The 20551-nt window shown below is 42.8% G+C and overlaps 2 protein-coding genes across 5 annotated transcripts in view; one reads left to right on the top strand and one right to left on the bottom strand.

Moving 5' to 3' along the window:
• Positions 1 to 13670, top strand: part of CRTC1 (CREB regulated transcription coactivator 1) — a 53001-nt gene extending 39331 nt beyond the window's left edge. For 3 of the 4 annotated variants that reach the window (XM_040537251.1, XM_040537255.1, XM_040537254.1), the window contains 3 exons: positions 818 to 904; positions 1733 to 1913; positions 2712 to 13670. In XM_040537251.1, coding sequence (XP_040393185.1) covers positions 818 to 904; positions 1733 to 1913; positions 2712 to 2923 — 480 coding nt within the window. In that variant the 3' untranslated portion in view covers positions 2924 to 13670. The remainder of the gene's footprint in view (positions 1 to 817; positions 905 to 1732; positions 1914 to 2711) is intronic. The other variant, XM_040537252.1, reaches the window with a different exon arrangement.
• A 1737-nt stretch (positions 13671 to 15407) lies between these two features.
• Positions 15408 to 20551, bottom strand: part of LOC121059984 (cartilage oligomeric matrix protein) — a 36637-nt gene continuing 31493 nt past the window's right edge. Inside the window, 9 exon segments of the mRNA XM_040537250.1 lie at positions 15408 to 15989; positions 16168 to 16307; positions 16513 to 16685; positions 16825 to 17021; positions 17271 to 17319; positions 17531 to 17709; positions 18149 to 18342; positions 18777 to 18829; positions 19263 to 19381. Of these exon segments, the coding sequence (XP_040393184.1) occupies positions 15931 to 15989; positions 16168 to 16307; positions 16513 to 16685; positions 16825 to 17021; positions 17271 to 17319; positions 17531 to 17709; positions 18149 to 18342; positions 18777 to 18829; positions 19263 to 19381 (1163 nt within the window). The 3' untranslated portion in view covers positions 15408 to 15930.

Below are 20551 nucleotides of genomic sequence, written 5' to 3'. Positions count from 1 at the left end.
TTTGAAATATGGAGCGATCTCTTTGTGGTTTCTCTTCTGTGTGGCAATTCTCTGGGGTAGTGCTGAGCATTATTAAAATACTGACCTAAAATTCTTGGTCACCTTTAGAATAACTGGTGAACAATGGAGAATCACTGGTAAATGATTGCCATGCTGAGCGGACAGTCAAATTAGCAAGGCTGTACAATTCCTCCTGAGATTCTTGTCTCTGAACCGCTGGTTCCACGCTCTACTGGGCCTTCTCGTTAACTTTTCTGATCTCCGGCTGAAGTGAAATGACTGTAAAATGTCAATTTTGTTCTGGCATGTTGTTGTCTCGGTGAAGCTGGCCGTTAAGCGGACACGAGGCTGCGGAGGCAGTGAGTTAGCCACTCCCTGTGTGCTGGCGATCAGCTTTGCATCGCGTTTTGAACGTGCAGTTTGGTTCTGTCTGAGTTCGTCTCTCACCAAAACAAAGAAGTTCACCAAAAAGCTGCAGTTGCAGAGCGATTTTTATTTCTCGTCTTAACTAGCGCACTCGTCTGTACTCATAAATCAGAAGTTTTATATGTTGTATGTCCTCCGTGAGGAAGTTTGTTTGGTTTACTTGACTGTATTTTTGTGCTTAACGAAAGGCAGCGTAACGTGGAAGGATTTGTGTGTTGGAGGGAAACGCTGAATATTTATGGACTTGGTGGTGGTTAGTGGCTGGTAATAAAATGGGGCACTGCTAACTAACTTCTGAGAAGCATCGGTTGGAAGGCTCGAGTCACTTGCACGCCGTGGGTACCTCTGTTTGTGAGATTTTTGCACCATAAAGACTCTGTTTTGTTTTCAGCATTCTTCCATTCTGGGGAGTGTATTTGGTGACTCCTATTATGATCAGCAGATGACAGCTAGGCAGGCTAATGCCCTATCCCATCAGGTGAGCAAATTCATCTCAGATTTTCAGCTATGTTTCGGCCACTTTCAGCTTAAAGTAAATATAATTCAACTCCTGATTATTTTATGTGATAGCACATTTTTGTCCTTTTAAGTTTACCTCTCATTTTTAGTTTGCAATACTTAGGGATTTCTTTTCTTTTTTTTCTCCCCATTCTTCTTTTCCCCTTTCCTCCCTCTTAGCCGACATAGCAGATGTTTTTCAAGGTGTTCTGCCAAGTTTATTGGATTAGAAATAATGAAAATAAATAAATGCAGATATTTCTGGCTGTAGCCACATTTGGGAAGGGTTCACGTGTATGTGCTAACAATGTTTACTCCTGAAATTGGCAAACAACTCATGTACAGTACCAAAACCTAGCAGGCAGACCTGCACCCTCGTTGCTTTGGCCAGCCAGTGCATTGATTCATTCAGCTGTTAAACATGCTCTGGTAGCAGATAAAAATGAGACGGCTTCTGAGAGGCAGTGCTTGATGGGCAGATACCTGAGTTAATGGCATGAATTGTTTCATTTATTTATTTATTTTACCTTGCTTTAAAGCTACCTTTTCTTTTGTTCTTCCGGTAATGAAAGCAACAGTTTTATTTTGGCATCAATTCTCCCCTCATTTCCCTGCACTCTGAATTTGGCAGTGAAGTATTCTGGAAAGTTAAGTGAAAATAGACCGTATTTTGATCAACAAAACCTAAAGATGAATTTGTTTGCCTGTCTTTCTCAACTCTACTTCCCATACTTGAGCTTTGTAAGTTACTTTTGCTGTGTTTCTTGACGGTTGGAAGTAATAATTTCCTTTGTACCTTGGTCTTCAGCTCGAACAGTTTAATATGATAGAAAACGCCATTAGTTCCAACAGCCTGTACAGCCCTTGTTCCACCCTTAACTACTCCCAGGCAGCCATGATGGGACTTACCGGCAGTCATGGCAGCTTGCAGGACTCACAGCAGCTGAATTACTCCAGCCATGGAAACATCCCCAACATCATTCTTACAGGTAAGGACATTGCAGACTTACCAGACGAGTAAAACCATCCCGGTGCTGGATTTTATCTTCGTTGTGCAACGTTAGCAGTGAGCCAAGAAAGGAAAAGGGTATTGTCACCTTTGAAGGTGGTGTTTCACCTTGGGTAAATGTTCGTGTTATGGTCTGGCGTATTTCCTGAGTATTTCGGGGAGCCTGACGGCTCTTGTTTAATCCCAGCGAGCAGGCAGAGCATGCAGCGGCAGCACTAATTGTCTTACAGAGCTCCCCTGCCTCTGAAGTTACTGCATCCTCTGCCTCAGTGAGGGAGGAGCTGTGAAAGCTGAACTTTTTCCTCTGCTGCTCCGTTCAAGCTTGCCAACAAAGGATTTTTTACTGTTACATATGGTTGCGAATCTGGTCACGGTTGGACATTTGGAAACAGTTTCTGCATGGATCACTGAGAAAACTGTAGTGTAATCCATATTTCAGCCCAGGACTCTTGCTGATTAGCATCATGTAAATTGGGGTTCTTGTTCCTAAACCTAAGGGAGCGAGAAGAGACTGAAGTGGCACCAGTTTGTAGCCCCCAAATGACCATAGATGAACACTGCTTTGTGTTGGGTCGTTACGATGACTTTGAAATGCTCTGACAAATCTGTAATTCATCCAGCTGGAGATGAGGATAGATTTTTCTTGTCTGAACTCTAGCCTTCAATAAATTACTCCAGGATTTTTGCAAGCAGTATTATCACTTCATCTAATTTTTCTGCCTGGAGAATACGTATTTGCTAAGGCCTACCAGTACCTCTCTCTTCCTCTTCCCCACAGTGACAGGAGAATCTCCTCCCAGCTTATCAAAAGAACTGACCAGCTCTTTGGCAGGAGTGGGCGATGTCAGCTTTGACACGGATTCCCAGTTCCCTCTGGATGAACTCAAAATTGACCCTTTAACCTTGGATGGACTGCACATGCTGAATGACCCAGACATGGTCCTCACCGACCCCGCCACAGAGGACACGTTCAGGATGGACCGGCTGTGAAGCGTGGACACCAGGAGCTTGGGAACGGCGCTTGTTCCTGGCGCCCAGCCGAACTAGAGAGTCCCATGGGTCAGTCGTGTCAGAACAGGGGTTACCGAGAGCGGTAGCTCTGTCCTGTACAACGTGTACAATGAGTAAAGCTTGTCGTTCTAAGCTTGCAGCGCTGCAGACCCCTACTCCCTGTCGCGCCGTATTTCACCCCTTACCCACTCGTTGCCATTAATGAGTAAGGAGTTTCCATCAGCCTTCTCCTCTCCAGAGCCCCCCCCTTCCCCCCACCAAAGCTCCAGCGGTCAGTTGTCAATTTATCCTTTGCACTAGGAGGGGGTGTTTTTCGGGCAGGCGAGGAAGGTCCAGAGCCGAGGGTAAAGAGATTCTTTCTAACGTACCAAATCGTTGGCTGCTGCTTGGGACGGGGAAAGGTGCCGAGGACTGTCCCCCCCCTCTCCCCCCACCGATTCGAAAGCAAATCTCTGCATTGCCACCCTCCGGGAGGGGCTGGGGGAGCTTCTGCGGTTTTGACTCTGCTTCGTGACAGCTGCTTTGTAGAGTAAAACGCTTCTTCCTTTATCGATATGCCATGTTTGTTTCCAGGTCCGTTCCCCTGCCTGTCGTCCTGCACCCACTGCCTCTTCTCATGCCCTGAGCAAACTCGTGTACTTGGCAAGCGGAAAAGCAGCCGGGCAGCCCCACGGCCTTTTGTAGCTGGCTAGTCAAAAAGGCGACTGTAAACACTATTTTCAAAGCTTTTTTAACAAATATATATGTAATATATATATATATATATTTATATATATGTATACATATATATAGCATTTCTGAGCACACAAAAAAGTACTATAATTCATTACTTGATTAGCACGGAGGAAGGATCAGAACATTTTAAAGCAGCTAAAAGAATATAGGAGACTAACTTGCAGAGTATATTTCTAACTTTACTTTGTGAGAGATTCCTGGGCAACAGGAAGGGCATTTCTATAGCAATGCCTGGCTCAAACCATGATGACTATTTTTTATTTTTTATTCTTATTCATTACTTATTCTGTTACCATTATTTATGATTTTTTTTATTTAAGTTTTTGGATATTAGCAAAGTAGCTAAACTACATACAGCCAGTTGAAGCACTCTACATAATACTTGTACAGTACATCTTTTTGTGTTTTTATTCCAGAATATATTATATATATTATATATATAGGTATTTTTAACTAACTGGAATTTTAAACAGATGTTGAGCAGAGGTAAGGAAGCCTAGGGCAAGTCTAGATGTTTCCCTCTTATATAGTCGAGATAGGGTGCCAGGAACTTCAATATTCCTTCTTTCACCCTGGGGAAAAAATAGCTTGTTCCACAGTGAAATAGTACTGTATCCTTGAACAGGTTGAGATTCTGTTAAATTCATAATAGACTATTTCTGTTAGTCCTTGTTAATATTCTGTGCTGCAGTAAAACGGAATGGTGAATGACACTTTATCAATGGCAGATTTAAAAAAAAAAAAAAAAAAAAAAGAAAAAACTCATTGACTGAGTTGGTGATTTCACTTAAATATCACGGCTGAACTTATGATTATTCCCAAATCTCTGCACCTGGGACTTTATCAGATCTGAAAAATATGTTTAAGGATTTATCAAGAGCCCAGTAGGCGTAGAGTAGTTACCAGGGGCACTGTTAAAATGTTGGCAGCATTGCACTGTGACCTGCACGGTAACAGACCCCGGAAGTACACGTCCCTTCTCAGTAGAAGTTAGGAATTAACATTATTTTGAGTTTCATTAACAAAACAAAAATTACTTTGTACATAACACCCCGAATGTGAGGTTAATGAATACCAGCTAGAGGAAAGCATTTCCATGCAGTAGGGGGTGGACATCCGCAGCTATTTTTGTTAAATACAGCCTAAATAAAAGAGATGGGGATTGTTTTCATTTCAAGACAAGTTGTTCTGTTGTTCCCCATGCCCGTCCCTGGCATGGGCGTTCCATATCTGCTCTCTTTCAACTCAGTCTGCATCACCTGAATTTGTATTTTGTCTAAAATCGTCTCAGTTCTCTCTCAGCTGTCATTTTTCTAAGCAAAAAAATCCCCTCAGCACTTCTACCTGACCTCCCTGCCCCGTTCCCCTCGAGAAGGATTTTCTTGCTGTTTTCAGCAAGCGATACGGAGGAGCTGGACTGCTCTTAATGAGTTATACTAGGTTTCTGTGTGCTTCCAGAAATCTGTGGGACGCCGTCCTGAGATTCATGCAAACACTGCTGAGCAGAATCGTTGTTGGGATCTCTATAATTTGGGTGCGTGTTTGCTCACATCTGTGCCATTAGTTGACCATTTGCACTAAAAGTATTTTTCTTTAGATCTCTTTGCTTACCTGTGTCTTTTTCTTTTGTTCCTTCCCATGCAACTGAAAGGTTATCCTGCATCTTTGTTGAAAATGTTTGTTAGGATTTACACCCGGTAGTACATGCTAACTCCTGATGTCTGCTTATTTCAGATTGCTAATGCTTTTTCAATTTAAGAAAAAAAAAAAAGAGGTAGCTTCGAACAGAAGGATACCCTAAAAGAACAAGAGTATTTGGGGCACAGGTGACTCGGAGTCCTTTGCTTTGAAACAGCCGAAAGGTACAGTGTGAGTCGGATACGCTTCTTGCAGTTCACATAGTCTCTTTGACAGTACTGTTAGTTCCTCGATGGGATTTCTGTCTGTATTGCTCTCTTGTTCGAATGACTCTCATGCATGTAAATTCTTGTTTGTGATCTATTTTTTTAAAACCAGAGTCACTTCAGAATGAAGCATCCAAGTAGGAGATCAGATTCCTAACTGGAGACTTTTACAGGGAGCTGTTGCTAAATGCTACCTTCTAATTTTTTTTAAAACTACATGTGTATATAAGAGATCTTGTTTATTAGACTTGTAAGTAGACATTTAAAATGGCCTTAATTTAAAAATAACACGTCTGGATGCAACTGTCAAAATTAGGGACCATCTAGTTGAGAGAAATACAGGTTTTGTTCCTTTCTTGTGGGGCAAACGGAGAAGGGTGCTTTGAGAGTGGGAAGAAGATGAAGTCATCGTGGGAAGCAGATGACGGCCGTGTATGAAAATGTGCTTCATCTCTTAAGCCCCGGTAGCGGGCAGGCAAGCTGCTTTTATTACTGACCCTTTGAGAACCGGAGCAGTTCTTTCAACAGCTCTTGCATTTTGCTTCCCAGAAGGCCAGTTTCTTGACAGCGTCGTGTACGAGCTGCGCTTGGGAGGGGTTTTTCTCCCCCTCTCCCCTTAAAGGTTATATTTTTAAGTGCATATGCATAAGGCTGGTTTTAAAGCAAAAACAATATTAATTTGTCAAATGTAAACGTGGAGCGGATCCCCAGTGTTTTGGGAACAAGTGATAATATTTAAAAACCTATTAGCACAGTTTTCATTTTAAATTGTGTGTAAAAGAGTGAGAGCTGTTGGGAGTGGTTGGCCCTCACAGTCCAGGGATGGATGAGAGCAGAAAAAAAAAACACTTGGCAAAAAAAAAAAAAAAAGAAAAAAGTATTATTTGTAACTTTTTCAGTTAAATCTTGAAACTGTCTGGTGTCTCAAAGGGTTACTGTCCAAACATACCTGCTGAATGAACCCTCCCCCTCCCTACAACGTGTTTTTTTATATATATAAATATATATATATATATTAAAAAGTTCCCAAGCTAGACTGTTGCATTTGCCAATACAATGGGGAATTAATAGGAATAAACTTTCAGTGTATAAAATACTGTGACTTTCAAAAGAAAAAACAGACTTCTGCTGTTCCTTGCAGTGCAGGTGGGGGGGGGGGGGGGGAGGCTCTCGTCGTTGTACATAGCAGTCTGCATTCTCTTTCCAATGAATCTGCACAGGCCGAGTTGAGGTCATTCTCTCTGCTGCATGTGTGACCGACCGCAGGCAGCACCCAACCTGTCAGCTCACTACTGCTTCTGCATGTCAGTGAACACTTCGCCAGCGATCTTTGACTGTGCAAAATCTTTCCTGTACAGAGAACCTTTGAGTTTTTCCTTTTTTTTTTTCTTCTTTTAAAGAGGGGAAAAGGTTTCCAGAAAGAGGCTGCAAATTAATCGAAGAAATTATTAATGATTTGTACATTTTATTACCTTTTTGAAAATTAGATTGGATTGAGTTTCTAAAAGAGCGTGCGTGAGAAACCCTGGTGCAAAGCCATGCAACGGAAATGCTTGAAACTTTCAGCTAAGAGGAAGAGCTGCCCTCTGAGTGTTTGTAAAAAGCAGCGTCCGATAACGTAGAATTGTTCAAATATCCTTCAAAAATTAGGTCTTGGCAGCGTCCATTTGTAAAACCTCAGATTTCTGTAGAAAAAAATACTTAAGGCTGGAGATCTGCCCCTTACTGAGCATGGTACTCGCCTTGGAAACCCCCTCTGTCCCATAAGGAAGAGGAAAGCCCCCTCATCATACCCTAGGTTAAATTGTATGCTGTGCTTTCAGGAGAAAAGCGTTTATTCCTCTGACAAACGGAACCCCCGTCACTGTGATGGCAATGTGAAAGCGCAGGTAGCGTTTGTTACATGTGTATGTTCTTTTTAAAAAACAAAAAAGCGGAAAAAAAAAATTTGTAGTGTTCCTGTTCTTTGTATTTTTAGTTGCATATTATTTATACTGCGCAGTGTAGGCATGGATTGCATGTCAGTTTTCTATGCGGGCACCATGATGACATTATAACTGTGTATTATAAATCATTTTTACCTTTTTAAACAGAATCATTGTGTGGAATTTCTATACTGCAAAACAAAACACTACATTACGTACAATATTCATTTGTGTTATTTATTTTCTTTTTTGTGGGGGGGAGGGGGGTGGTTTTAACTGTGGTGTATATTGCCTTATGTGGGCTTGACCAATTTTATCAAAATAAAGGCCTAAAGGGGTAAAATATGTTTACTGTTTTCTTCAGTAAATTGACTTGTGGCTGCCATAGAGGCAACTGCAGGAAAAGTACATGGTAGAGAGTGTAACAAGGAAGCAAATGCACGGCATAGAGAATCCGGATAGAAATAAAATGTCGCTGTGTGATGTGCTGACCGCAGGTAGCGAGGAGTGCTGGTCTGAGAAGTGGTTCAAGTCTTACTTGTCAACTTAACGTTGGTAATTACCTAACGAGCACAAAGAGCCTTGTCTAACCCTTTCAAATGCATCTGCTATAAGTCAGTTCACTTCTTTTAAGGAAAGTAGTGGGAAACTAAATAGCAGGAAACTAAATAGCGGTCTTCTTTTGGACCAGCAGTGAAATCTCTTCTCGCTTGACCTAACGCTGCATAAAACGGACAGCACAGATGCTTTGCTCTTTATTTGTTGCAGGTTTTCTGCTTTTTGAAATATGAAGAGTGTATGAGCACTGTGGATTTCTGAAGGTTACAGGTAATGAGAGCAAGTCACAGAAAGAGCAAGAACAGGTGCCAGCACCCCTTTTTTCAGGTTAAGATGCAGTGTGTCCAGCGAGGCCCACGTGTTACAGAGCCAGCAGGAGCCGTCCCCGCGTGATGCTTCTCGTTGTACGTGGTGCTTTGACTTCCCTCCCGCGCTTTGTTTTTTTTAGAGCGGATGTAGAGCCTCCTGTCCTTGGGTTTCAAGCACGGTGAATCTGTTTTGCCCTGATGTGTTGTGTTCTGTGTCTGCATCACGGTGCCAACAGCATCACGGTGATGCTCTTTGCTCTGAGAGCTGGGTTTGGACAACCACAGCGGGACAGCAGCGTGGGGGGCCCCTGCGTTCTCATGGGCTGCTGTAATACTTGTTGTTACTTCCGTAATTTCCTGGGTGAGTTGTTGAGTAACTAAATTTCTCTCTGAATTTCCGTGTTCCCTAGTTATTGCTGTTTTCCAGGTATGGCTGCAGTGAGGAGCCTTCTGGCACAATGCTTGTGCTGGGGTAAACGCTCAGTAGGGCTGTAGAGGTGCTGCAGCCGCATTCAGCACAGAGAAAGAGAGAACTGAGCAGCTGCGTTGCATTAGACTGAATGCAAGTGTCAGAGTATTTCTTTATATGTTGAACTGTTGGGCTGTGCTGGCAGCGGGTCCGTTAGTTCCTGTATTTCAGTGGGGAGAAGCGGGTGGCTGTCACGTTTGTGTTGTCCAGCCGGGTCCTGGAGAAGATTTCGCCATTGCACTCGTGCTCCCGGTGGCTGCGGCTGCGCACCCCGGCTGTCTGCAGCGGGGCAGTTTGCTGTTGCTGTGCGCGTTACAAGGGAAAAGGCAGGTGACTCTGCTGGGAAGGAGCCTGGTGCAAGCTAGAAAGTTGGGAGGGTTTAAAGAAAATACCTTGTCTGGTTTATGTAGGCTATTAGAACAAAAGTGTTGACTGCTGGCTCTGCATGGGGGAAAAACTGACAAAATTGTGAGCATCCTGCAGAGCTGCGTCTCTTTGGATTTCTGCTATTGTACATCCCACCTTGCAGCTGGGGACTGCGGAACAAAAACCAGAGCGAAAGTGCTCAGCAGTGACTCCTGGCTCTGGAGTCAGCAGCAGCTGTTAGGAACCTGTCACTACGGCGTCTGTATTTCCCTTAGTGCTGTGCCTGCCATAGGTATTTCTGTCATCGCTGTCACATACGCGAGACACTGCTCTCAGCAATGACAATACTTCAGACGTTTTCGTACAGCATGATGATAAGGATGGAAATGGAGATGACAGGTTAGACTATTTTACTCCTTAATTTTGCCTGCCTTCAGCCTATACAAACTCCTAAACTACTACTTTTTAAATTTGCAGATAGTGTTTCCTCTTGGTGGCTGATGTGTTCAAACAAGACTGATAAACCTATCAGCAGAAAAGCTAATCAAAGTGTTTGTGGGAGCTACGTGTGGGAACATACTGCTCCAGAGATAAGTTACGTTTTCTTGCCATCCTTTCCAGTTTTTAGGAAACTGATGTGTCATTGAAGTAGGGCACATATTAAACTAGTTTGTTTTAGAGTGTGGACATGTTGAATTTAATTTGTCACTAGTTGCATGCTCCTTTTATTGAGCTCTAAACTAAAAATAACAATTTGAACAGTAGCTCTGGTTGGGAACATTAATTATCTGCTTCAGATAGCAGCGTTGTAAGCTAACAGTTTTATCCATGTGCGAAGGGAGCACTTTATCTGAGCTGGTGTAAGAAATCCTCTCCTTTAATAAACAGCCTTCTCCTAAGCTGCCCGATGGGAGATTGGAAACGGGCAGCGGAGCCAGGGATGTTCCTCGGATGTCCCTGTGCTCACTTGGGAACCTGCTCCTGCCTGCATGCGTGGGCCTTGGGACCAGCGGGCGCGATGGCGTTTCAGCTGCTAGGCACCGATTCCCCTTGAGCAGGCTGATGTCAAGAGGCTGGATTTTTTTCCTTAAAACCCTGTTTTGACCAAGTTGTCTCCTCCGCTTTGAGCTAATGGTTGGAAACGAGCAGTGTCGAGCCTTTGTTCTTGGTTAGTGTGACCGCAGCCGAAGGAGCTTGGCTGGGATGAGAGGCTGGAGTCTGGGCGACCTTGTGTGCATCAGCGCTTCGGCAGCCAGGGCACCGGAGAGTTTGCTTTGTATTTTGTTTCTTCGTTGTGTTTTTTAAGCTTGTCCGGGTGCTGTCTGTTTGGGAGAACTCTGTGTACACGTGTCCATGCCTGCCTACTCACCTAGAAAAAGCGAATTTAAAACCGGCAGTACTCGTGTGTCCCTTTGGTGCTAATGACGGTGGCTTTCCTGTCTTGCAGCATAAACCTGAGCTTGAGGTGTTTAGAAGTGGAGGCTTTGTAGTCAGACGACCTGAGCTAGGGTTGGACTAGTTTGCTGGTAACTGTGGCAGAAAGCTCTGACGGAGGGCACCGAACCTGGGTTAACGCGGGGAGCAGGAGAGGAGGTGCCAGTGACGTTTGTCTCAGGAACTTAACCTGGGGTCTCTGCAGAGCTGGCTCGGTAAGGTTTGTGTCTGCCAAAGGGCACCCCAGACATCCCCTGGTTTTGAATTAGCAGGCATGTTTGTGTTAGCGTGGCTTTTGTTGCTCTTAAAATGGTTGTTGTTTAATATCTGTTAGATCAAGTTTTTATTTTGTAGTATATAGTTTATATATTTCTCATTTTTATGTGGCACGTGAGTCAGGCTGAAGTGGACCTTGCTGTGTTAGAAACCAGTAGGTGTTTAACATGCAGGCAGACGAGTGAAATGACAATTGCTTTCTTACGGTATTTTACTCTTCTACTAAATGTTTTCAAAACCCTCAGAGGCTTGGGGTGGGTGGGAGGGCAGTCACACAACATGAATCTTATCTAGATTTCATTTCCTGGTCTACCTTAGAATATCCATCAATAAACAAAGTAGGACAAACAGACCTAAGGTTGCAACAGACAGCTCTCAGCGTGTGAATCAAGAGAATGCCGAACCGGTCACAAAATCTCCCTCCCTGCTCTTGTCCCTGGAAAACTTGCTCTCCACGCAGGAGCTGCATTTGAGCCTTACGCTAACACACTTAACAAAGGCAGCATCACCCAGCTCTCAAACGTGTATGTGAAAATGAGACAAAACCCAAATAATTGGTGCTTCTGCTGGAGAAATGCAAGTCTCAAACTGTAGAGAGTGAGACTGCTTGTCCTAAACCGAGTCAATTCATTGCTCATTTTTGTGATTTGTACAGGGCCAAATGTTCTCTGGATTTGACGCTTCTTTTCTGCCAGAGCAGAACTGCTCGCTGCGTGATGGTTTCCACTTGTATTTTAAATGTCTCAAAAGATTCTGTTTACTGCTTCCTTTGGGAGGTGATTCGGTGTGGTGCGAGGAAAGGAAGGGAGGGGATTGATCTGTGTCGTGTTGCTTTGAGGTTCCAAGTCTATAAAAACGCTCTCTAGTGGAACTGCTGTGTGACAGCACGGATATCAAATGGAAATTTGCCTGACTGTAAGCTCTGATTCATTCAGTTTTTCTGTATTGAGTATAATTACAACCTCATGCAGATAAAAGCTTTTAAATCTATCCAAGGGCACCCTTTGCTGCAAGTAAGCTGGGAGGTTTTTTAATTGCGGTTGAGATTTCTAACTAGGAAAACGTAGAGTTACAGGAAAATGTGTATTCTGCCCCTGAGAATGTTATTCTTTACCACATGCAAATTTTGCTAAATCTTTAAAGATTAGTCTGAGACCTGTGCAGATTCATCCACCCTTCAGCTCTTCCCGTAAATGTGCAATAGAAGTTCTTCCCTCAATAAGCTTAAATTGTCATAATTGACTAACGGTGAAGGGAAGCCTTGGGTAAGGCTTCAGCTCGTGGTAAGAGGTTTATATTTGTAATGAATCTTGACTAAATCTGTGAAAGTAGGGCAGGGTTTTCAGATGTGAAGTCAGTCTGAGCTAGTATCATTTAAAGAGCAAAGTACAAAGGGATATACTGACAAAGTGCTGTTGGCTCTCATTAGGGACATCTGCTTTCAGAACGCTGTATCTTACTCTGCCTTTTGAACTGCTGTATCTGTACAGTGAAATGTAAAGTTCATTTGTACATGTCCTATGGATTATTCAATCCAATTTTTTTATACTGTGGTTTAGAAAAAAAAGGGATGAAAGGTCTCCATTTATAAATCTAATTTAAGAACTGGTTTCTGCAACTGTAGTAGTGGAGTGTCAGTATTTCCTTCAGAAATTTTACAGGCTTAAACTTACTCATAGAAATTGAGTAGAATTATACAAAGGGCAATTTTTTAATTCAACAAAATCTGCTCTGGCTATTTGTCAAGAAAGAAAAGCAAGCAGTTATCAAATATCCTTGCTTATACGTAATTATTACAAGCCTCCATTTGAAAGGAAAAGATTAAGCTTGGCTCAATTTTGGAATTTCTAAGATGTTAAATATAGAGAAGATAAATAGGTAAAACTTCTGTTCTTGCAGAGTAGATGATGAACATAAAAGTTACGTGATAATATTTATGGGGCAAAATGTTGGGGGGGATAGGGCTTGCTTAAACAGAACTTTCTTTACTTGCTGGATCCTGAATATTCATGGCATGAGCATCTACACAGGAGATAACTGTGTGTATAAATATACTGTATACACATCCACCGATCTTTGGTCAGCATTATACAGCATAGTAATTAAAATATTGTATTTCAGTCAGCTATTAACTAATAAGACAGTAGATATTGAGGTTTTATTTGGGGAGGAATTAGAACTTTTAGATACTTTTACTTGTTACCTTAACAGAGCCCCCATCTGTGGAAGGATTCCTTATAGAAGAAGTGGAAGTAAAATGTATTAGTACTTATGAAGGGAAAGTTTGATTTTAATAAAATTAAATACAGCTGCTTTTGGCAGCTTCTCTCACAGACTGGCAGCTAAAAACAACTTTATGTAGTTCGTTGAGCTTGGGGAAAAACGTCAGATTTATGCATTTTCAGAGACAGTATAATATACTGTTCTTTACAAGTTAACTTTTTCTATTAAAATAATTTGTGGATTATTTCACTGATATATGCAATCCTATATTCAGCTACAGTGTTGGTGGCACAGGAACTCTGGAAAAATTGTCCCTGCGACATAAAAGTTTTATTTATTGTGTTTTTCTATAGGTAAAGTGGAAAACTGAAGTTGGCTTTAAGTGTTTGCAATCTGAGAAATGATGTGAAAAAGCAGCTCAACTAAATGTACATTCTTTTCAATCTTTTCTTTTTTGTGTGAAGGCTTTTGTCTTTGTATCTTTGCATTATTTGTAAATGAAATGTAATAAAAGTTCAAATGTTTTTGTCTCTGGCTGCTTAGCTTTTTCTTCCTTAGTTTTGTTTGTTGTCTGTTTGCTTTTTGACTGAAGGTTTTCAGTGTTGAAATTATTAGTGGTTTTCAGTGCTCATGTTTATAAAGAAATGGCAAAATTGAATTATTTTTGTTATCTGGCTTCTTACAGCTCTGAAAACTGAACTCCATGTTAGTCTTCATGAAGGAACTGCAGACTGAGCTAAAAGATGGAAAGCACTGTGATAAGTCTCAGACTGTCAGCTGTCTCCAGAAGGAGTCCCTGAGTTCTTAAGTGTGTTGGTGACAGTGTAATGACTGTCTCTGCTTTTAGGTCAGAGGGTTGGTCACCTCCTGGACTGCTGCATAGTTTCAGAGCATTTTAGGATAAGGGGAGTCTGCCTTGTACATGTGAGTTGTTGGATTTTCTGAAAGCAAATGAGCATGTAAATGTGCACACGTGCCTGATTAGATCATCACGCATGCATGCTGTAACAAGTGGGTGTAGCTTTCACTGCAGTAAATCTTGCGTTACATTGGTCATCTCTGTAGAGGTAAGTAGAGTCAGTGATGCAAAAAAGTTTTATCCTACCAAGACAGCGCTTATCTTTGTCTGAGAATGACCAGCTCCCACGGCTTGGGCAGTTATTGCACAGGTCTTTCGAATGGAACTCCTCTTTTTCTGATACTGTTGTATGCTTCTCTGTGGGAAAGGTTCGGCTACGATCAGCATTCTGACCTAAGGGACAGGTGTGCTGGGCAGAAAGCTGTCAGTCTGGTTCAGTGTTCTGTGTGAAGCATAATTAAGTCGATCGCAGCAAGGCTGAGTAAATGCGCGTTAGGTTTCAATGTAAGTAAAAGGTGAATGTTTCAGCTGTCAGCATGGTAACGCAGTAACACACCATCTCTGGCCATCTCAATTTTAGAATTGCTTTCTTAGAAGCTATATAACATCCCTTGAGTACTTGAAGACATTTCGTATAGGGGGTGTTGTACTTTGGACTGACTCATCTGCATTTCTTCCTGTTGGAGAAAGGTCTCAGAACAGTGAATGGAGATATTCTCAAAGTGCTGTGATCAGCAAGTGAACAGTCTAAATGAGCCTGTTTGCAAAATTAGTGTTCTTCTTGCAGTTCTCTGCTTACACTGTTGCCTCCAGAATGTGAAATTCAAATATGGATAGCCGTGGAGACCTGTGCTTGGTAAAAACACAGCTTTTGCCATAAGCTTTCCCGGAGGAGAGGAAAAGTTTGTTCACACCTAGCATGCTTACCTGAAACATCTTGCAAAATCGGACTTATTTTCTCTTTAGGCAGACTGGAATACTGCTGGGTAACTGTTTAGCTGGAAAAGGCTGGGGATCGCAGGATTTAAGACTTTCCAGGTTACCACCTACAGAAGCTCTTTGTGAGCGTCTGCCTTAGCCAGCTCAAGTGAGCACCTCTTAATAGTAACGGCTTCAGTTTTTCCTGGTTCCTCAGCTATGTGTTGGACTCCTGGCATGGTGTCATAAGACAGACCAAGTGTAAAGCCTTCGCTTACCATTTTGCAACTAGCTGCCACTAATCAGCAAGAACGGGTAGGACGGTCTAGCTAGAGAGAGTTTCTTGAATGAAGACATCTCCCTGTGTATTTGTACTGCTGAGGGCTCTCCAGCAGTCCTATTGCATTCAGCTTTTGAGGGTTTGTGTTACACATCTGTATTGGAAGAGTTTTGGAAGAGGAAAGCGCAACATGCACGTGACCAAGAAGTCTGTTAGAATATTTATTATCCAACATTCCAGAACAAAGATACTCTCCCTAAAGTGCTTTTTAAAAATATTTTGTGAGCAACTTGGACATAAGCTGCTTTCTGTGTCCTTTTCAGACTAGTGCTGTTTGCTTTGCAGTAGATCTTGAAAAGGAGAATTATTACACTTGAGAGCCTTTGAGTAGGGAAAAGATTCCTGGGAATCATCCATGCTAAACTTACTCAATTCCAGCTACTGCAGGTAGCTTCTCGGCACATCTTTCTCCATGTAGCGTAGAGAACTAGTGTTTACAGCAACATAGGTTTCTATTCACACTTGATGTCTACGCCGCTGCTGTTTCAAGAGGTTTTCATAGTATTTAGAGAAAAGTTGCTGCTGTAGAAAAGATGGCAGATAATGCAGTGACACTTGGTGCTTTGCAGAGTGCAGTGGTACATTACTTACAGTTCTTTATACAGTATACCAGAGGCAATAGTGGGGCAGCTGAGCACTTTTTGTTAAAGCAAATTTTGTTGGACAGACATTTAAAATTGAGGTTGGTCTTGCTGAACTCTGAATGTTTCATAGTCTTCTGGAATGGTATCTGAGGAGAAGGAAATTAAAGCAAACACAGTTTAGAAGTAGAACTGGAAATGAAAAACAGAATAAACTACTGCATGATATCCTGTTACAGTTTTATGTGTAGGCTGTCCAAGAACAGATTAACTTCTTGAAAGCAAAATGGCAAAATTTCCTGTGTTTGACCTTCAAAGCTAGCTTACCGTTGCAGCGATAACGCAGGTTTGACCAAATAATGTTCTCCTGGGAGAAGCAGAAGACTCCCAGGCGTCCTCCTCGCATAGTTGTATCTAGGACAACTCCAGTGTCTGCCACTACTTCAGGGCCTTCATAGAAGCGAGCTCTGGAAGAGAATAAGTACATGTAGGACATGTGAGCCTGATAAACACTTAGAGAATTTGTTCCAGTCAGACACTCTCCCTCCTTTTTACCAGACAACTGTACTGGAGATGTTTTTTAGTGTGTTAAACCTCCACTCAGCCATGGAAAGGAAAATAATTTTCCTTTGATAATTAATATTTTCCTTTAAAAAAATTAACCCCCCTTACCTGATGTATCCGACTTGAGGCCGATGCTGCAGGAACCAGCGGTAAGATGTCTTGTCCTTCCAGCCAGAGTTGCGAGGGTCTTTCCACAGCAGTTTGACCTGGTCTGTGGTGTCCCCAGTGTGCCAGAGGGAATTGCGGAGGTACTCGCCTGGGCCCGTTTTGGACTTCACTGCCTAATGCAGAGAACAGACGGGTAAAATGTGTGGATAAATAACTGATTGACCGTAGCTGTTACCCCATGTATGTGTCCAAGCAGCACAGCTAAGAAAAACAAAAATCCTCTACTGACTTCTTTTTCAATGCTGTCCTTACCTTCAGTTGAATTCCAGGTTCTGCTACTGCTCGGAAGGGGTTTGCCTGCCAGTATGTCTGTTCCATCTGTTTCCACATGACCACATAGAAGCTGGAACTGTCCTGGTAGCCAAATATGAAGCCAGCATAATCATCATCTGTGGCAGTGTTGACATGGAATGTGCCCTCAAAGTCAACACCATTGAATGCCGTGTAACCTGTAATTGTTAGGAAAACAAATACTCTCTATTCTCAGGTAAAACATAGGTCCATTTCTTTCCAAATTCAGATTGGGGAAGGTAACTTTTGCTAAGCTAAAGCTGAAGACTCAGCCTGCTACAAACAATATTTTCCCAGGAAGCAGATGGAATCATTAAGTAGTGTCTGTAATACTTCTAAAAGCCGCACTGAGAAGTGCACAGTAAATGAGTGATGATTTTCCAATAGGACAAAAATAAGTGCCTCACCTACAGCCAGGCCGGGATCACTGTTCATGGTTTGGACAATTTCCATGCCCTGTGAAAGACAAATGTTAACTTATTAGTACATCCATCTCCAAACTTACTGACTGTACCCTCGTTGAAAGATCAGAGGCGAGGTACACCAGAGGTGAGTCTCTAGGGCTAAGGTTTTACTGAATACTAGCATTAGACCCACACTGTCTTTCAACGAAAGCTGCACCCAGATTTGTAGGGGCTTGCTAGCCAGGTCTGGCGTAGTCTCCTACCTGGTTGAGGACGATCCAGTTGGGATCAATCTGTGCATCACCCTCAGGGTCCAGTACAACCGTCTGGAAAGCCCGGAAGTCTGTTAGTGTCACTTCTGCGTTCTCTGGGCACACGTCAATTCTGTCAATCACCATGTCTCTGTCAAAGTCTTCTTCACAAAGGTTTCCCACACCATCACCTGAGAGCACGACAGAAGAAAACACGTAACAAGCTTTCACTTTCTCCTACCCTTTGCACCTAAGTTTTACTCAGCTAGCTTTCAGCGGGCATAGCTAGGTAGCCATGTCTGTGCAAGGTTAAGAGGTGCTCAGAGCATTGCTGCACTTTTTCTTTTCCCATATGTTGGTTGTAAAGAAACCCTGATGCTTTTCCTCCTGATCGCAGAGATGCTGTGAGTAGAAGTAACACCTTACATTGTAGGTAGTTCTGGAAGAGACCTTGTCCCAGATATGATCCTGTTGTCAGGATTACCAGAGAGCCGAAAACGATGTCGGGCTGTCTCAAGTCAGTACTGAGGAGATCTTACTTTCTGCCTATCTCTAAAAGTCAAACTCATGTAGTAGCCACCAGGAACAGAGGACCCCCATGCAGAGCTAATGTGCGTACATTTCCCTTACCGTCCGAGTCTTCTTGGCCAGGGTTAGGGACAAGCCGACAGTTGTCTGGGCCTGGAGGTTTCTCATCTGGAATTCCATCATTATCGTCGTCATCATCGCATTCATCTCCTAGCCCGTCATTGTCTGTGTCCACCTGGGAGCTGTTAGGCACTGAGGGGCAGTTATCCCGTGTATCTTGGTGGCCATCCCCGTCACTGGTGGAGAAAATGCATTATACAGATGAAAAAACCATCAGTGGATAATCTTTAAATAAGCATGCCCTTTCTAGGAGCTGGGGTCCTCTACAAAAACAGCAGACGTTGTTGATTTCAGCCTTTTAAAATCTTGAGCTATTAGTTACGCAAACAATAGATCAGAAATATTCCAGCTGTTGTCTGTGAACAAATTTGTGAGTGACAGCTAATGAAAAGCAAGCCTGCTGTCAGCAAGCTTACATCTGCTAGCCTTTGGGCAATAGTTCCACTGGAAAGTTTTTTGAAGTCTGAAGAAAATTCCCCCTCCCTTGTCTGAATAAAAAGACCCAGATTAAGGCTGAGGTAGCTTGTCACAGTTACCAGTGCATGCCTTCCACCCCCACATCCCCAGGATTTCATGCAACCTATGTATAAATTTTGCAGCAAACTCTCACCTGTCCTGGTTGGTGTCACAGACATCTCCCACTAGATCATGATCTGTATCTTTCTAGGAAAATAAAGCAATAATCATTTAAACTTCGCATAGCTCAATGGGCGAATTAGGCAATAAAGGAGAAACAAGAGAGACGTTAGCTTCAGTGCCATTGTCATTCTGATTGAAAACAGAGCTGACAACATCGGGAGAGTTCCTTCTGCAGTATTTACAAGTTGCCCTGATGAATTCAAGCAGAAGTATTTCTAAACTCAGATGAGTAGAGTAGTAAGAGAGAGGGCCCGAGAGCAGAGCTGCTTCTTTGACTTGCTTCCCTGTGCACTAGGACATTTGATCTCAAGAGGCTTTATGTGCTGCAGGATGGCAGCTAAAATTTGTAAGTGGTAATTGTGGTGAGTTATTGGGTGTCTACCTTAGACAGATGATGTGAGCAACGTCTTGAGAGAAACGAAGCTGTAAGACTGCTAAAGTGGGAGTGCTTACTTACCTGGTCTGGATTACTGACTGTTGGGCAGCTGTCACACACGTCTCCTACTCCATCGCCATCACTGTCTTTTTGATCAGGGTTAGGAACTCTTTTACAGTTGTCCACTGGATTCTTGATCCCTGTAAAACAAGCAGAGAACCCATCAAGCCAACAGGGCTATTAAGATATACGCAGCAAGATCTCTTTTGGATATAAGCGATGGCAAAAACGTAGGACGGATGAATTTGCGCAATAAAGCAACAGTTTTGATTTTTAGTGTACATTTTACACACAACTTCCTAGTAGCTATGGAGGAAGGAAGACATCAGCAGCAACTGATCTTAAAACATATTTCAGACTGCATCATGACAGATGGCTAAGCACGCTGTTGTACGTGAACCTGAGAGGAAATGTCCCTAACTGCATTCCTTAGCTGAAGAACAGGAATGTGGCTCCAACCTGGCACCATAGCTGTGCAGGAGTGAGTGGCCAAGAGGACGAAGATGAAGCTGTCTGCGGTTCCCTAAGCTATGACAGATTCTTTTTCCTCCAAAGTAGACGTCTACAAAATTATAAAATAAGTCAAGGTTAATCTTGGCTAGGTGACATGGAAGATTCAGACAGTGCCTTTTCAACGCCTGAGACAGGAAAGGAACAATCTAATTGGCAACCTGCATGACTTCACTTCCCGCCTCTCTGCATTTACCTACTACACCAGCAAATCATGCTAGCAGGAAGCTGCTTGGCAGGAAGTAGCAGGACCCAAACAGCACTAGATGCATTGGAAATAATCTGTAAATAAATATGTATGCCTCAGGCCAGCAGCCGTTGTGATTTCTGGCTTTTGAAAGCAGGCTTTGTGCAAATACAGCGTCACTAGCGCACAGACTGTTTCTAAAGCCAGCCAGGGTTTTTTTTCTCTCGGAATAGAGCCCTGACAAATACTGCCTTGAGCAAGTAGCTTCTAACAAATTGGATATCCGTGTATTTCTTCACAAGTTGAAACTGCAGCACAAAGCACTGTCGTTGTCTGGGTTGAGATCAGTTTGCATAGTACATCATCTTTCTGAAGCCTGAAACAGGTTTGACTTGTGACTGTGCCCAATAAAAATGCTAATAAAAATTGTTAGCATCAGCCTGAAGATAGATCTTTAACCCCTGCGAGGACTGAGCTGTGAAAGATACTGGCTTGACTGCTCATTGGGCATTTTAAGAACTGAGCTGTCCTTTGTCCCATCAGAAATAAGCTGCTCTTGTATAGTTTAAGCCTCCAAAGGCTGGTACCTGCTCTGAGGATCTATAGCTGCATG

Source organism: Cygnus olor, chromosome 26 (assembly GCF_009769625.2).
Source record: "Cygnus olor isolate bCygOlo1 chromosome 26, bCygOlo1.pri.v2, whole genome shotgun sequence".
Taxonomy (NCBI): domain Eukaryota; kingdom Metazoa; phylum Chordata; class Aves; order Anseriformes; family Anatidae; genus Cygnus; species Cygnus olor.
This window is presented reverse-complemented; position numbering and strand designations above follow the sequence as displayed.